The sequence below is a fragment of the Neomonachus schauinslandi genome, chromosome 5, assembly GCF_002201575.2.
Source record: "Neomonachus schauinslandi chromosome 5, ASM220157v2, whole genome shotgun sequence".
Classification (NCBI taxonomy): Eukaryota; Metazoa; Chordata; class Mammalia; order Carnivora; family Phocidae; genus Neomonachus; species Neomonachus schauinslandi.
In genome coordinates, this window is record NC_058407.1 from 97,165,027 (window position 1) to 97,181,304 (window position 16,278).

General features: G+C 39.3%; 1 protein-coding gene across 3 annotated transcripts in view; it reads left to right on the top strand.

Annotated features, from left to right (window-relative positions):
• Positions 1-16,278, top strand: part of ANO2 (anoctamin 2) — a 324,700-nt gene that overhangs the window by 156,142 nt on the left and 152,280 nt on the right. For 2 of the 3 annotated variants that reach the window (XM_021690626.1, XM_021690625.1), the window contains one exon: positions 1,244-1,354. In XM_021690626.1, coding sequence (XP_021546301.1) covers positions 1,244-1,354 — 111 coding nt within the window. Of the gene's footprint in view, positions 1-1,243; positions 1,355-1,601; positions 1,625-16,278 lie in introns of all 3 variants that reach the window. The other variant, XM_044915480.1, reaches the window with a different exon arrangement.

Below are 16,278 nucleotides of genomic sequence, written 5' to 3' on the forward strand. Positions count from 1 at the left end.
CATATTGATATAAAAAGACTCACATGCAAAACAGCTAGGAAATAATAAAAGAAAAATACATAATTAAGAACTGCGTGTGCTATAAGCTATAAAATTCTAGGCTACTCGAGAGGGAGGAGGAGACTCCACCAGGTATGCCATAGCAGGAAGTCGTGGAAGGGATGGGGCTGATGCGTCTTTGGAGATTGGCAGTGATGGGATGACTTAAAACCCTTGAATAGCATCACCTCCTGTTCTGTTGGTTATGTTTATAAGCCACGTGCATGGTTTTTCCTCTCCAATATCATGACATGTACTGGGAAAGCCAAAGACTGGTCAGGAGCCTAGCTTATTGGCTTTTGGAAACTCTGATGTGTGAGCAGTGGTAAAGAAATGTGTGTTCTCTGAGTCAACTGTGAGCCAGCGCCTGAATCCTTGCCTAGGAGTTATCGATAAATGCTACAGAAACATGAAATCCTCACACCTGTAGGTATTCGTCCTTGGATGCTGCAGGGAAAAACCTGCCAATGAGACCAGGTGTACACTGTTAAATTCTCTTTGAAGTAAGTCATGCATTTTCCTGCTTCAGCATCTGCATTGATTTGACCGTAGTCCTCTTGATTAGTTAGGTGCTCTTTCCCGTGCCTAGTGACTCACTATTCACGTTTGTATTGCTGAATGGCTCAGTAATATCTCTTGAGTATTGGTGTACTTGCCAATGAGTTACTCACCTAGGCTGTACAGGAAACAGGTTCAGGCAAGTGAGTTTTAAGATTCCCTGTGGCTATCTTTAACTTTGATGTTTATTGGTTGCCATTTTAGCTTTCAGAATAATGGAGCAGGAAGAAGTTTTGTCGTTGCCCTAACTCCCAGCTGTGGGGCACATCTGTTTCTCTAGCTGGGATTTGGCTCATTGAAACTTACAGTTTGAGGTATGAGGATAGTTAGGATGACCAGACGCTTCTGTTTGTATCAGTTGCCCAGTTAACGTTTCCTCTCTCCTTTCTCAACACCGGTCCCATCCCCAGGAACGTGCACAGGTTTGGTTTTCAGTGTGGTAACAACTGTTGTGTGTCCCCTCTCTCTCCTGCACATTGTGTTTCTGGTCTAGACTCCTTGTGATCGTGTGTGGTGTAACAGTTCATGTCTAATAGCATTTGATCCTAAGTCCTGACTATTGTACTTGTGGTGTCTGGTTATAACCCATAGGCCAGGGTCACTCTTCTGCCTGTTTACTAACTATGCATTGACTCTTGGGTTTTAGGAACACTCCCGGCCTGAGTATGAAACCAAAGTTCGAGAGAAAATGTTGAAGGCAAGTGGCAAGTCGGTTGTCCAGAAATTGGGTACCAATATGACAGAGAATGAAGAAGAGGTAAGATGCGGGCACTTGCTGCTCACTGTCTCCTTTATTTCTTAAGATCCTGTTGTCATCTCATTTGGAGTGCCTTCATGGAGAGAGACTAGACTGGGAGATGGGGTTGATGGGAATGGGACAGGAGGGAATGATTCATGACACTTGTGTTGACCTGCACTCAGAGTTTATGGGGAGCAGGGTTTTGCCGTAACTTGATTTATCTCTCTTTCCTGGGTGGCAGTGTCTAGACAAAATGGGAGAGCAGGTTGGAGAAGAAAGAAAGAAACAGTTTCTGGCCCAGTTCCTTCAGACTTCATCCCCTAAATATCTAATAACAATACTATACCAACTAGCACAAGGGCAGATAACCTTTGTCGAATGCTTGCTCCAGGCTAGATGCTGTTCTCAGTGCATTATATTATTTTATTCTCACAATAAATTTAGGAGGCTGGCACTCTTGTTAGGTAAATGAAAACTAATGAAAAAAGTTATGTTCATAGCTTAAGTCAGTTGCCAGAGGTCACCCAGCCCGTAAATGGTGAGTGGATCTGGGATTGCAACCCCAGTCCATCTCTGACAGTTAGTGCATCTAACCAATATGCAATACTGCCCTTCCAGTGCAAAGAAGGAGTCCAAGCAAGAAATGGATCTTCAGGCTGGCAGAGGCAAATTCATGCCTATGCTCACTTGAGCTACTCATAGAATGTTCCTTATATTTCATTTTATCTGGGTGGGCCTTCACAAGTAGGAATGTGATGGTGAGCATGTCTTCTAAGTCCTATTTCTGAGTTTTAGGGTGGCATTCAGACATTAAAACAGAGCTTCAGAATCTGTGCTGTGATCTGTAAATACTCATAACGTGCGTGAGCCGGGGGTACGGAGTGGGGGGCTCCTCTTTGGCACCGCCTGTCTCCTCTGAGCGCCACCCGGCTTTGAAACCAAGTGTGTGTGTGTGTGTGTGTGTGTGTGTGTTTATGTCTTTCCTAATCTGGCTCCTGAAAAAAAATCAACAAGATTGGAAATCTGTTGTTTTTGCATGTGTCTTTTCTCCATCTTGGATTTGAATTCAAATTTCATTTAATTTTACATTCTTAAAGTTGGAACCATTCATGTTAACATGCAAATTTATTCAAGCACCAAAACAGAAGAATGTGGTGTTTTTGAGCCCAGAACATTGGCTTTTTTTCTTCTTTCTCTCTCTCTCTCTTTTTTTTTCTCTTAAAGAAAACAGGACTTAAACAGAAGAGAAGGAGGGTGGCCCTCTTGTTTTTTTTTTTTTTTTTTTTTTCTAGACGAAAAGTAAGTCCAAGACCACCAATTATTCGGGGAAATAATGAATTCATTCTTAGGAAAGCCTAATCATCACCACCACCCTCATTAGAAAGCAAGCATTCTGTGTTCTGTCAGCTTCGGCAACTCCAGGCAACCTTCTTTCTCCACCCCAGAGCAATATACAATGGATAATTTTATGGAAATCACATGTAACTTTTATTGACCACTGACTCATTTAATTTTAATTCCATAGACGGGAATGCCAAGGAGCTGGAATTGCGTACATTGAGGCTGTGGTTCTAATATAAATTTTGCTTGGATTTATATGCATGATAGGTCACATAACTTTCAGGAACCATGAATAATTGAAAAACATCTGAATGCATTATGAATGATACATATGTTTATGTTTTAGCATTCAACATCTATTTCCATTACACTGTCTAGAATCCAAAGCTCAAAGCATCTAATGTCTTATGGGCACTGGGGAGAAAATGACCTTCCCAGATGAGCAGTGCAAGATGAAAATGGCCTGGAATTTGATTGTCAACATCCTTCTTGTGTTCCCTCCATTCTGTTAATACTGTAAATATTCTGTTCTTGCTGTAAATCTAGCCAAAGGTGGGAGATGATGGGAGGAGCACATGTTGCTATCTGATGGGAGGGATGCTGCTCTTGCCTCTGGGAAGAGTTGAGGTCAATGCCTGTGGCATAACATGGCTCTGGGGGCACCCTCATGTGTGGGATATCCAGGAAAGGCACCTTCTGCTGGGGAATAGACAGGGACTAAGACCCAAAGTCTAGCTGGTGGTCTTGGATATACGTCTTTCATCATCTTGGCTCTGCCTTCACTGTGACCTTCATACTGCATATCCCCACCTCTCCTGACTTTCCTTCCTTGTAGATGATTATCTACCATTTATTGAGACCCAGATCCGTATGGGAATTTGCCAAAGATCACATAACTTGTGGGGAAGCTGGTAGTCAAACTCAACTTCACTTGATCCCCAAGGCCCATTGCTCTTATATATTTTTTTAAGTTTGAAGGTACCGAGCCCATTTTTAAAAACAGCTCAGACCATAAAATTCACCCATTTAAAATCTACAATTCATTAGTTTTTGGTATATTCGCAGGTTTATGCAGCCATTTCCATCATCTAAGTTTAAAGTATTTTTATCACTCCCAAAAGAAACCCTCTACCCAGCACTTACCAAGCTCTGGGAAACAATTATCTACTTTTCGTTTCTATGGATTTACCTATTCTGGACTTTCATGTCAGTGGAATCATACAAAATGTGGTATTTATCTTCTTTCATTTGGCAAAATATTCTCATGATTCATCCATGTTTTAGCTACATCAGTACTTAATTCTTTTTTATTGCCAAATAATGTTCCATATTGTGGATATACCTCATTTATGACTTGATGGACATCTGGATGGCTTCTACTTTTTGGCTATTATGAATAATGGTGCTATGAATATTTGTGTACAAGTTTTTGTGTGGATGTATGTTTTCATTTCTCTTGGATATGTACATAAGAGTGGAATTACTGGGTCTCATGGTAACCAGCTGCATATTTAATACTTTGAAGAACTGCCGTACTATTTCCCAAAGTAACCATGCCATTTTACATTATTATTTTTTAAAGATTTATTTATTTATTTTAGAGAGAGAGAGAGCGTGAGTGCATGCATGAGCGCACAGGGATGGGGGAGGGGCAGAGGGAGAGAGAGAATCTGAAGCAGACTCCCCACTGAGCATGGATCCTGATGTGAGGCTCGATCTCATGACCCTGAGATCATGACCTGAGCCAAAACCAAGAGTGGGATGCTCAACCAACTGAGCCACCCAGGCACCCCCCATTTTACATTCTAACCAAACAATGTATGAGGGCACCAATTTCTCCACATCTTGGCGACACTTGCTGTTATCTTTTTTATTTTATCCATCTTAGTTGTGTGAAGTGGCATTTCATTGTGGTTCTTTTTAGCATATCCCTAATGACTAATGGTGTTGAACATCTTTTCATGTGCTTATTGGTTATTTGTATGCCTTCTTTGGAAAAATGCCTATTTAGATTCTTTGCTCATTTTTTAAATTGTTTTTTAGGATTGTGTAATAAGAGTTATTTACATAATCTGAATACCTATCCCTTATATGATATGATTTACAAATATTTTCTCCCATTTATGGATTATTTTTTTCATTTTATTGATATAATTCAAAGCTCAAAAGTTTTTTGTTGTAATTCAACTTGTATGTATTTCCTTTTGTCACTTGTGCTTTTGTGTCATATCTAAGAAACCATTGCCTAGTTCAGTGTCATAGAGATAGACTCCTAGGTTTTCTTCTAAGAGATTTATGGTGTTAACTCTTACATTTTAGGTGCCTGATCCGTTTTGAGTTGATTTTTCTGTATGATGTAACTAAGGGGTCCAAATTCTTTTTTTTTTTGCATGTAGATATTCAATTGTCCTAGGACCCTTAGTTGAAAGACTGTTTTCCCCATTGAATTATATTGACACACTCATCAAAAATCTATTTACCATAAATGTAAGAGTTTATTTCTGGACACTCTGTTCTATTCCATTAATCTATATATCTGTCCTTATACCAGTGCCACATTGTCTTAATTACTACACCTGTGTAATGAGGTTTGAAATTGGGAATGTAACTTTGACTTTGTGCTTCTTTTTCAAAATTGTTTTGACAATTCTGGGTGTCTTGCATTTCCATATGAATTTCATGACCAGCTTGTCAATTTCTGCAAAAAAACCAAGCTAGGATTTTTGATAGGGATTGAGTTGAATCTGTAGATTAATTTAGGAAGTATTTAAAGTCTTATAATCTATGAACATGGTATATCTTTTTATTTAGATCTTTTTTAGTTTCTTTCAACAGTGTTTTATATTTTCAGTGTACAAGTCTTGTACATATTTTGTTGAATTTGTTTATAAGTATTTTATTCCTTTTGATGCTATTGCAAATGTAATTGTTTTCTTAATTTCAATTTTTCATTGTTCATTGTGAGCATATAGAAATACAATTGATTTTTTAAAAAAGATTTATTTATTTATTTTAGAGAGAGAGCATGCCAGTGAGCACAGGAAGGGGCAGAGGGCAAGGGAGAGAGAAACTCCAACAGACTCTTCTTTGAGCTTGGAGCCTGACACGGGCCTCAATCCCATGACCCTGAGATCATGACCTGAGCTGAAACCAAGAGTCAGACGCTCACCAACTGTGCCACCTATGGGCCCCTTGATTTTTTTGTATATTGGTTTTGTATCCCATAGCTTTGCTGAACTCATTTTTTAAATTCTAATAGTTTTTAGTGAATTCCTTAGGACTTTCTATTTATAAAATCATGTCGTCTGTAAATAGAGATAGTTTTATATCTTCCTTCCCCAATCTGGATGCATTTTATTTCTTTCTCTCCCTCTCTCTCTCTCTCTCCTTTTTTTCCAGCTAATTGCCCTGACTAGAATCTCTTGTACAATGTTGAATAGAAGTGATGAGAGCAGACTTTCTTGTCTTGTTCTTGATCTTAGGAGAAGAAAAAAATTAGCCTTTCACTGTTAAGTATGATGTTAGCTGTGGCCAGTTGCTTTTTTTTTCTCTTTTTATAAGGCTTCCCAGAGAACAATTTACATCACATCAGCATGATACTGATATGAAACATTCTGTATTGTAATGAGGTGGTAACTACATGTCCACATTGGGGAGGAACAATACGGTATGTCCCAAGGTTGGCAGGGTCACGGTACTCTCATCAGGTAGCTGAACTTTTCTCTGGGCCTCTTCTGCTTCAGGGGTCATATTAGGAGAGTGGATTATAGCCTCTGCAGTTCTGAAAGTTGGTGACTTTCTTTATTTATGTGAGAGATGATGTTGGTCATTAGCCCAGAACTTTGGGGCATAGACTGTCTCTTATTTGTCTTAGATGTTGTTAATTTGGATATTCTTACAACTATTTTTCTTATATATGCCTTTTTAAAAAGTTTTTATTTAAATTCCAGTTAGTTAATTTACAGTATAATATTAGTCTCAGGTGTACAATATAGTGATTCAACACTTCCATGCAATACCTGGTGCTCATCACAACAAGTGCAATCCTTAATCCCCATCACATACTTAACCCATCCCCCCACCCGCCTCCCCTCTGTAACCATCAGTTTGTTCTCTGTAAAGAATCTGTTTCTTGGTTTGCCTCTTCCTCTCTCTCTCTCTCTCTCTCTTTTTTTTTTTTTTACCGTTTTGCTCATTTGTTTTTTTTCTTAAATTCCACATATGAATGAAATCATATGGTATCTGTCTTTCTCTGGCTGACTTACTTCACTTAGTGTAATACTGTGTAGCTCCATCCATGTCATTGCAAATGGCAAGGCTTCATTCTTTTTGATGGCTGAGTGATATTCCATTGCATATATACACCACATCTTTATCCATTTATCAGTCGATGGACATGTGAGCTGTTTCCATAATTTGGCTATTGTAGATAATGCTGCTATAAACATCAGGATGCATGTATACCTTTGAATTAGTTTTTTTTTTTTTTTTTAGATTTTTTTTTTATTCTTATGTTAATCCCCATACATTACATCATTAGTTTTAGATGAAGTGTTCCATGATTCATTGTTTGTGCATAACACCCAGTGCTCCATGCAGAATGTGCCCTCCTCAATACCCACCACCAGGCTAACCCATCCTCCCACCCCCCTCCCCTCTAGAACCCTGTTTGTTTTTCAGAGTCCATCGTCTCTCATGGTTCGTCTACCCCTCCGATTTCCCCCGCTTCATTCTTCCCCTCCCGCTACCTTCTTCTTCTTCTTCTTTTTTTTTTCTTAACATATATTGCATTATTTGTTTCAGAGGTACAGATCTGAGATTCAACAGTCTTGCACAATTCACAGCGCTTACCAGAGCACATACCCTCCCCAGTGTCTATCACCCAGTCACCCCATCCCTCCCACCCCACCCCCCACTCCAGCAACCCTCAGTTTGTTTCCTGTGATTAAGAATTCCTCATATCAGTGAGGTCATATGATACATGTCTTTCTCTTTTTGACTTATTTCGCTCAACATAATACCCTCCAGTTCCATCCACGTCGTTGCAAATGGCAAAATCTCATTCCTTTTGATGGCTGCATAATATTCCATTGTATATATATACCACATCTTCTTTATCCATTCATCTGTCGATGGACATCTTGGCTCTTTCCACAGTTTGGCTATTGTGGACATTGCTGCTATAAACATCGGGGTGCACGTACCCCTTCGGATCCCTACTTTTGTATCTTTGGGGTAAATACCCAGTAGTGCAATTGCTGGATCATATGGTAGCTCTATTTTCAACTTTTTGAGGAACCTCCATACAGTTTTCCAGAGTGGCTGCACCAGCTCGCATTCCCACCAACAGTGTAGGAGGGTTCCCCTTTCTCCGCATCCCTGCCAACATCTGTCGTTTCCTTACTTGTTAATTTTAGCCATTCTGACTGGTGTGAGGTGGTATCTCATTGAGGTTTTGATTTGGATTTCCCTGATGCCGAGCGATATTGAGCACTTTTTCATGTGTCTGTTGGCCATTTGGATGTCTTCTTTGGAAAAATGTCTGTTCATGTCTTCTGCCCATTTCTTGATTGGATTCTTTGTTCTTTGGGTGTTGAGTTTGATGAGTTCTTTATAGATTTTGGATACTAGCCCTTTATCTGATATGTCATTTGCAAATATCTTCTCCCATTCTGTCGGTTGTCTTTTGGTTTTGTTGACTGTTTCCTTTGCTTTGCAAAAGCTTTTAATCTTGATGAAGTCCCAATAGTTCATTTTTGCCCTTGCTTCCCTTGCCTTTGGCGATGTTTCTAGGAAGAAGTTGCTGCAGCTGAGGTCGAAGAGGTTGCTGCCTGTGTTCTCCTTTAGGGTTTTGATGGACTCCTGTCTCACATTGAGGTCTTTCAACCATTTGGAGTCTATTTTTGTGTGTGGTGTAAGGAAATGGTCCAGTTTCATTCTTCTGCATGTGGCTGTCCAATTTTCCCAACACCATTTGTTGAAAAGACTGTCTTTGTTCCATTGGACATTCTTTCCTGCTTTGTCAAAGATGAGTTGACCATAGAGTTGAGGGTCCATTTCTGGGCTCTCTATTCTGTTCCATTGATCTATGTGTCTGTTTTTGTGCCAGTACCATGCTGTCTTGATGATGACAGCTTTGTAATAGAGCTGGAAGTGCGGAATTGTGATGCTGCCGGCTTTGCTTTTCTTTTTCAACATTCCTCTGGCTATGCGGGGTCTTTTCTGGTTCCATACAAATTTTAGGATTATTTGTTCCATTTCTTTGAAAAATGTCCATGGTATTTTGATGGGGATTGCATTGAATGTGTAGATTGCTCTAGGTAGCATTGACATCTTCACAATATTTGTTTTTCCAATCCATGAGCATGGAACGTTTTTCCATTTCTTTGTGTCTTCCTCAATTTCTTTCATGAGTATTTTATAGTTTTCTGAGTACCGATCCTTTGTCTCTTTGGTTAGATTTATTCCTAGGTATCTTATGGTTTTGGGTGCAATTGTAAATGGGATCGACTCCTTAATTTCTCTTTCTTCTGTCTTGTTGTTGGTGTATAGGAATGCCACTGACTTCTGTGCATTGATTTTATATCCTGCCACTTGACTGAATTCCTGTATGAGTTCTGGCAGTTTTGGGGTGGAGTCTTTTGGGTTTTCCACATAAAGTATCATATCATCTGCAAAGAGTGAGAGTTTGACTTCTTCTTTGCCAATTTGGATGCCTTTGATTTCTTTTTGTTGTCTGATTGCTGTGGCTAGGACTTCCAATACTATGTTGAATAGCAGTGGTGATAGTGGACATCCCTGCCGCGTTCCTGATCTTAGGCGGAAAGCTCTCAGTTTTTCCCCATTGAGAATGATATTCGCTGTAGGTTTTTCATAGATGGCTTTTATGATATTGAGGTATGTACCCTCTATCCCTATACTCTGAAGAGTTTTGATCAAGAAAGGATGCTGTACTTTGTCAAAAGCTTTTTCTGCATCTATTGAGAGGATCATATGATTCTTGTTCTTTCTTTTGTTAATGTATTGTATCATGTTGATTGATTAGCGGATGTTGAACCAGCCTTGCAGCCCAGGGATAAATCCCACTTGGTCATGGTGAATAATCCTTTTAATGTACTGTTGGATCCTATTGGCTAGTATTTTGGTGAGAATTTTTGCATCCATGTTCATCAGGGATATTGGTCTGTAATTCTCCTTTTTGATGGGGTCTTTGTCTGGTTTTGGGATCAAGGTAATGCTGGCCTCATAAAATGAGTTTGGAAGTTTTCCTTCCATTTCTATTTTTTAGAACAGTTTCAGAAGAATAGGTATTAATTCTTCTTGAAATGTTTGGTAGAATTCCCCTGGGAAGCCATCTGGCCCAGGACTTTTGTTTTTTGGGAGATTTTTGATGACTGCTTCAGTTTCCTTAGTGGTTATAGGTCTGTTCAGGTTTTCTATTTCATCCTGGTTCAGTTTTGGTAGTTGATACATCTCTAGGAATGCATCCATTTCTTCCAGGTTATCTAATTTGCTGGCATAGAGTTGCTCATAATATGTTCTTATAATTGTTTGTATTTCTTTGGTGTTGGTTGTGATCTCTCCTCTTTCATTCATGATTTTGTTGATTTGGGTCATTTCTCTTCTCTTTTTGATAAGTCTGGCCAGGGGTTTATCAATCTTGTTAATTCTTTCAAAGAACCAGCTCCTAGTTTCGTTGATCTGTTCTACTGTTCTTTTAGTTTCTATTTCATTGATTTCTGCTCTGATCTTGATTATTTCTCTTCTCCTGCTGGGTTTAGGCTTTATTTGCTGTTCTTTCTCCAGCTCCTTTAGGTGTAGGGAGACCTTTCTTGTTTCTTGAGAAAGGCTTGTACTGCTATATACTTTCCTCTTAGGACCGCCTTTGCTGCATCCCAAAGATTTTGAATAGTTGTGTTTTCATTTTCATTGGTTTCCATGTATTTTTTTAATTCTTCTTTAATTTCCTGGTTGACCCATTCATTCTTCAGTAGGATGCTCTTTAGCCTCCATGTATTTGAGTTCTTTCCGACTTTCCTCTTGTGATTGAGTTCTAGTTTCAAAGCATTGTGGTCTGAAAATAGGCAGAGAATGATCCCAATCTTCTGGTACTGGTTGAGACCTGATTTATGACCTAGGATGTGATCTATTCTGGAGAATGTTCCAAGGGCACTAGAGAAGAATGTGTATTCTGTTGCTTTGGGGTGGAATGTTCTGAATATGTCTGTGAAGTCCATTTGGTCCAGTGTGTCATTTAAAGTCTTTATTTCCTTGTTGATCTTTTGCTTAGACGATCTGTCCATTTCAGTGAATTAGTATTTTTGTATCCTTTGGGTAAATACCTGGTAGTGCAATTGCTGGATCATAGGGTGGTTCTATTTTTAACTTTTTGAAGAACCTCCATACTGTTTTTCAGAGTGGCTGCACCAGTTTGCATCCCACCAACAGTGCAAAAGGGTTCCTTTTTCTCCACATCCTCACCAACACTTGTTGTTTCTTCCATTTTTTATTTTAGCCTTTCTGACAGGTATGAAGTGACATCTCATTGTAGTTTTGATTTATATTTCCTTGATGATCAATGATGTTAAGCATCTTTTCATGTCTGTTGGCCATTTGTATGTCTTCTTTGGAAAAATGTCTATTCATGTCTTTTGCCCATTTTTAATTGGTTTATTCATTTTGGGGATGTTGACTTTTATAAATTCTTTTTTTTTTTTAATGATTAAAGAAGGCTTATTCGAGAAATATGAGTACGGTTTAGTATTTAAGTCCATTAATAGAATTTATCATATTAATAGATCTTTTTTTTAATTATGTTATGTTAGTCACCATACAATACATCATTAGTTTTTGATGTGGTGATCTATGATCCATTGTTTTCATATAACACCCAGTGCTCCATGCAGTATGTGCCCTCCTTAATACCCATCCTCGGGCTAACCCATCCCCCCAAGGCCCTCCCCTCCAAAACCCTGTTTGTTTCTCAGAGTCCATGGTCTCTCATGGTTCATCTCTCCCTCCGAGTCCCCTCTTCATTTTTCCCTTCCTTCTCCTAATGTCCTCCATGCTATTCCTTATGTTCCACAAATAAGTGAAACCATATGATAATTGACTTTCTCTGCTTGACTTATTTCACTTAGCATAATCTCCTCCAGTCCCATCCATGTTGATGTAAAAGTTGGGTATTCATCCTTTCTGATGGCTGAGTAATATTCCATTGTATATATGGACCACATCTTCTTTATCCATTCATCTGTTGAAGGGCATCTTGGCTCTTTCCACAGTTTGGCTATTGCAGACATTGCTGCTATGAACATTGGGGTGCATATGGCCCTTCTTTTCACTACGTCTGTGTCTTTGGGGTAAATACCCTGTAGTGCAATTGCTGGGTCATAGGGTAGCTCTATTTTTAAATTTTTGAGGCACCTCCACACTGTTTTCCAAAGTGGCTGTACCAACTTGCATTCCCACCAACAGTGTAAGAGGGTTCCCTTTCTCCACAACCTCTCCAACATTTGTTGTTTCTTTCCCTGTCCATTTTTGCCATTCTTACTGGTGTAAGGTGGTATCTCAATGTGGTTTTGATTTGAATTTCCCTGATGGCTAATGATGATGAACATTTTTTCATGTGTCTGTTAGCCATTTGTATGTCTTCTTCAGAGAAGTGTCTTTTCATATCTTCTGCCCACTTTTTGACTTGATTATTTGTTTTTTGGGTGTTGAGTTTGAGAAGTTCTTTATAGATCTTGGTTACCAGCCCTTTATCTGTAGTGTCATTTGGAAATATCTTCTCCCATTCTGTGGGTTGCCTCTTTGTTTTGTTGACTGTTTCCTTTGCTGTGCAGAAGCTTTTTATCTTGATGAAGTCCCAAAAGTTCATTTTTGCTTTTGTTTCACTTGCCTTTGGAGATGTATCTTGAAAGAAGTTGCTGTGGGTGATGTCAAAGAGGTTACTGCCTATGTTCTCCTCTAGGATTTTGATGGGTTCCTGTCTCACATTGAGGTCTTTCATCCACTTTGAGTTTATCTTTGTGAATGGTGTTAGAGAATGGTCCAGTTTCATTCTTCTGCATGTGGCTGTCCAATTTTCCCAGCACCATTTATTGAAGAGACTGTCTTTTTTCCATTGCATGTTTTTTCCTGCTTTGACAAAGATTATTTGACCATAGAGTTGAGGGTCCATATCTGGGTTCTCTATTCTGTTCCATTGGTCTATATGTCTGTTTTTGTGCCAGTACCATGCTGTCTTGGTGATCACAGCTTTGTAATATAGCTTGAAATCAGGCAACGTGGTGCTCCCAGCTTTGTTTTTCGTTTTCAACATATCCTTGGCGAATCGGAGTCTTTTCTGATTCCATACAAATTTTAGGATTGTTTGTTCCAGCACTTTGAAAAATGTCATTGGAATTTTGATCGGGATGGCATTGAAGGTATAGATTGCTCTGGGTAGCATAGACATTTTAACAGTGTTTCTTCTTCCGATCCATGAGCATGGAATATTTTTCCATCTTTTTGTGTCTTCTTCAATTTCTTTCATGGGTGTTTTGTAGTTCCTAGAGTATAGATCCTTTACCTATTTGTTTAGGTTTATTCCGAGGTATCTTATGGTTTTTGGTGCTATTGTAAATGGAATTGTTTCTCTAATTTCTCTTTCTATGGTTGCGTTGTTAGTGTATAAGAAAGCAACTGATTTCTGTGCATTGATTTTGTATACTGCCACATTACTGAATTGCTGTATGAGTTCTAGTAATTTGCGGGTGGAGTCTTTTGGGTTTTCCACATAAAGTATCATGTCATCTGCGAAAAGGGAGAGTTTGACTTCTTTGCCAATTTGAATACCTTTTATTTCTTTTTGTTGTCTGATTGCTGTTGCTAGGACTTCTAGTACTATGTTGAACAGTAGTGGCAAGAGTGGGCATCCTTGTCGTCTTCCTGATCTTAAGGGAAAGGCTCTCAGCTTTTCCCCATTGAGGATGATATTCGCTGTGGGTTTTTCATAGATGGATTTTATGAACTTGAGGAATGTTCCCTCTATCCCTATACTCTGAAGAGTTTTAATCAGGAAAGGAACTTGTATTTTGTCAAATGCTTTTTCTGCATCAATTGAGAGGACCATATGGTTCTTCTCCCTCCTCTTATTAATGTGTTCTATCACATTGATTGATTTGCGAATGTTGAACCACCCTTGCATCCCGGGGATAAATCCCACTTGGTCGTGGTGGATGATCCTTTTAATGTATTGTTGGATCCTATTAGCTAGGATTTTGTTGAGGATTTTGGAATCCATATTCATCAGGGTTATCGGTCTGAAATTCTCCTTTGTGATGGGGTCTTTGCCTGGTTTGGGGATTAAGGTAATGCTGGCCTCATAGAATGAGTTTGGAAGTTTTCCTTCTGTTTCTGTTTTTTGAAACAACTTCAGTAGAATAGGTATTAGTTCTTCTTTGAATGTTTGGTAGAATTCCCCAGGGAATCCATCAGGCCCTGGACTCTTGTTTTTTGGGAGGTTTTTGATCACTGCTTCAGTCTCGTTACCGGTTATTGGCCTATTCAGGCTGTCAGTTTCTTCCTGTTTTAGTCTTGGCAGCTTATAGGTTTCCAGGAAGGCCTCCATTTCATGTAGATTGCTCAGTTTATTGGCATATAGTTGTTGATAATAATTTCTCATAATTGTTTCTATTTCCTTGGTGTTAGTCATGATCTCTCCCCTTTCATTCATAGTTTTATTAATTTGGGTCCTTTCTCTTTTCTTTTGGATAAGTCTGGCCAGTGGTTTATGGATCTTATTAATTCTTTCAAAGAACCAACTTCTAGTTTCGTTGATGTGATCTACTGTGTTTCTGGTTTCTAATTCATTGATTTCTGCTCTAATTTTAATTATTTCTCTTTTAATGCGTGGCTTAGGCATCATTTGTTGCTTTTTATCTAGTTCTTTAAGGTGTAGAGTTAGTTGGTGAATTCGGGATTTTTCTATTTTTTTGAGTGAGGCTTGGATGGCTATGTATTTCCCCCTTAGGACCGTCTTTGCAGTATCCCACAGGTTTTGATCCAATGTATTTTCGTTCTCATTGATTTCCATGAATTGCTTAAGTTCTTCTTTGATTTCTTGGTTGACCCAAACATTCTTGAGCAGACTGGTCTTTAGCTTCCAAGTGTTTGAATTTCTGCCACATTTTTTCTTGTGATTGAGTTCCAGTTTTAAAGCATTGTGGTCTGAGAATATGCAGGGAATAATCTCAGTCTTTTGGTATCGGTTGAGACCTGATTTGTGAGCCAGTATGTGGTCTATTCTGGAGAAAGTTCCATGTGCGCTCGAGAAGAATGAGTATTCTGTTGTTTTAGGGTGAAATGTTCTGTAAATACCTATGAGGTCCATCTGGTCCAATGTATCATTCAAAGCTCTTGTTTCCTTGTTGATTTTCTGCTTAGATGATCTGTCCATTGCTGAGAGTGGAGTATTGAGGTCTCCTACAATTAACGTATTGTTATCAATATGACTCTTTATTTTGGTTAACAGTTGGCTTATGTAGATGGCTGCTCTCATGATGGGGGCGTAGATATTTACAATTGTTAGGTCTTCTTGTTGGGTAGACCCTTTAAGAATAATATAGTGTCCTTTTGTGTCTCTAATTACAGACTTTAGTTTAAAATCTAATTTGTCTGATATAAGAATTGCTACCCCAGCTTTCTTTTGAGGTCTGCTGGCATGGAAGATAGATCTCCATCCCTTCACTTTCAGTCTGGATGTATCTTTAGGTTCAGAATGAGTCTCTTGTAGGCAGCATATGAATGGGTCCTGTCTTTTTATCCAATCTGCAACCCTGTGCCGTTTTATGGGAGCATTTAGGCCATTCACGTTGAGAGTGATTATTGAAAGATATGAATTTATTGTCATCTTGTTGCCTGTGAAGACCTTATTTTTATAGATTGTCCCTGTAAATTTCTGTTGTATATCACTCTTAGGGTCTTTCTCCTTTTATAGAACCCCCTCTTAATATTTCTTGCAGGGGGGCGCCTGGGTGGCTCAGTCGTTAAGCGTCTGCCTTTGGCTCAGGTCATGATCCCAGGGTCCTGGGATTGAGCCCCGCATCGGGCTCCCTGCTTGGCGGGAAGCCTGCTCTTCCCTCTCCCACTCCCCCTGCTTGTGTTCCCTCTCTCGCTGTGTCTCTCTCTGTCAAATAAATAAAATGTTTAAAAAAAAATATTTCTTGCAGGGCCGGCTTAGTGGTCACATATTCTTTCAGTTTCTGCCGGTCATGGAAGCTCTGCATCTCTCCCTCCATTCTAAATGAAAGCCTTGCTGGATAAAGTATTCTTGGCTGCATGTTCTTTTCATCTAGTACCCTGAATATGTCTTGCGAGGCCTTTCTGGCTTGCCAGGTCTCTGTGGATAGGTCTGACGTTATTCTGATGTTCCTCCCTCTGTACGTAAGGACTCTCTTCCCCCTAACTGCCCTTAAGATGGTTTCCTTGGTTCTAAGATTTGCAAGTTTTACTACTACATGCCGGGGTGTTGGCCTGTTTTCCTTGATCTTAGGAGAGGTCCTCTCTGCCTCTAGGACTCGAATGTTTGTTTCATTCCCCAGATTAGGGAAGTTCTC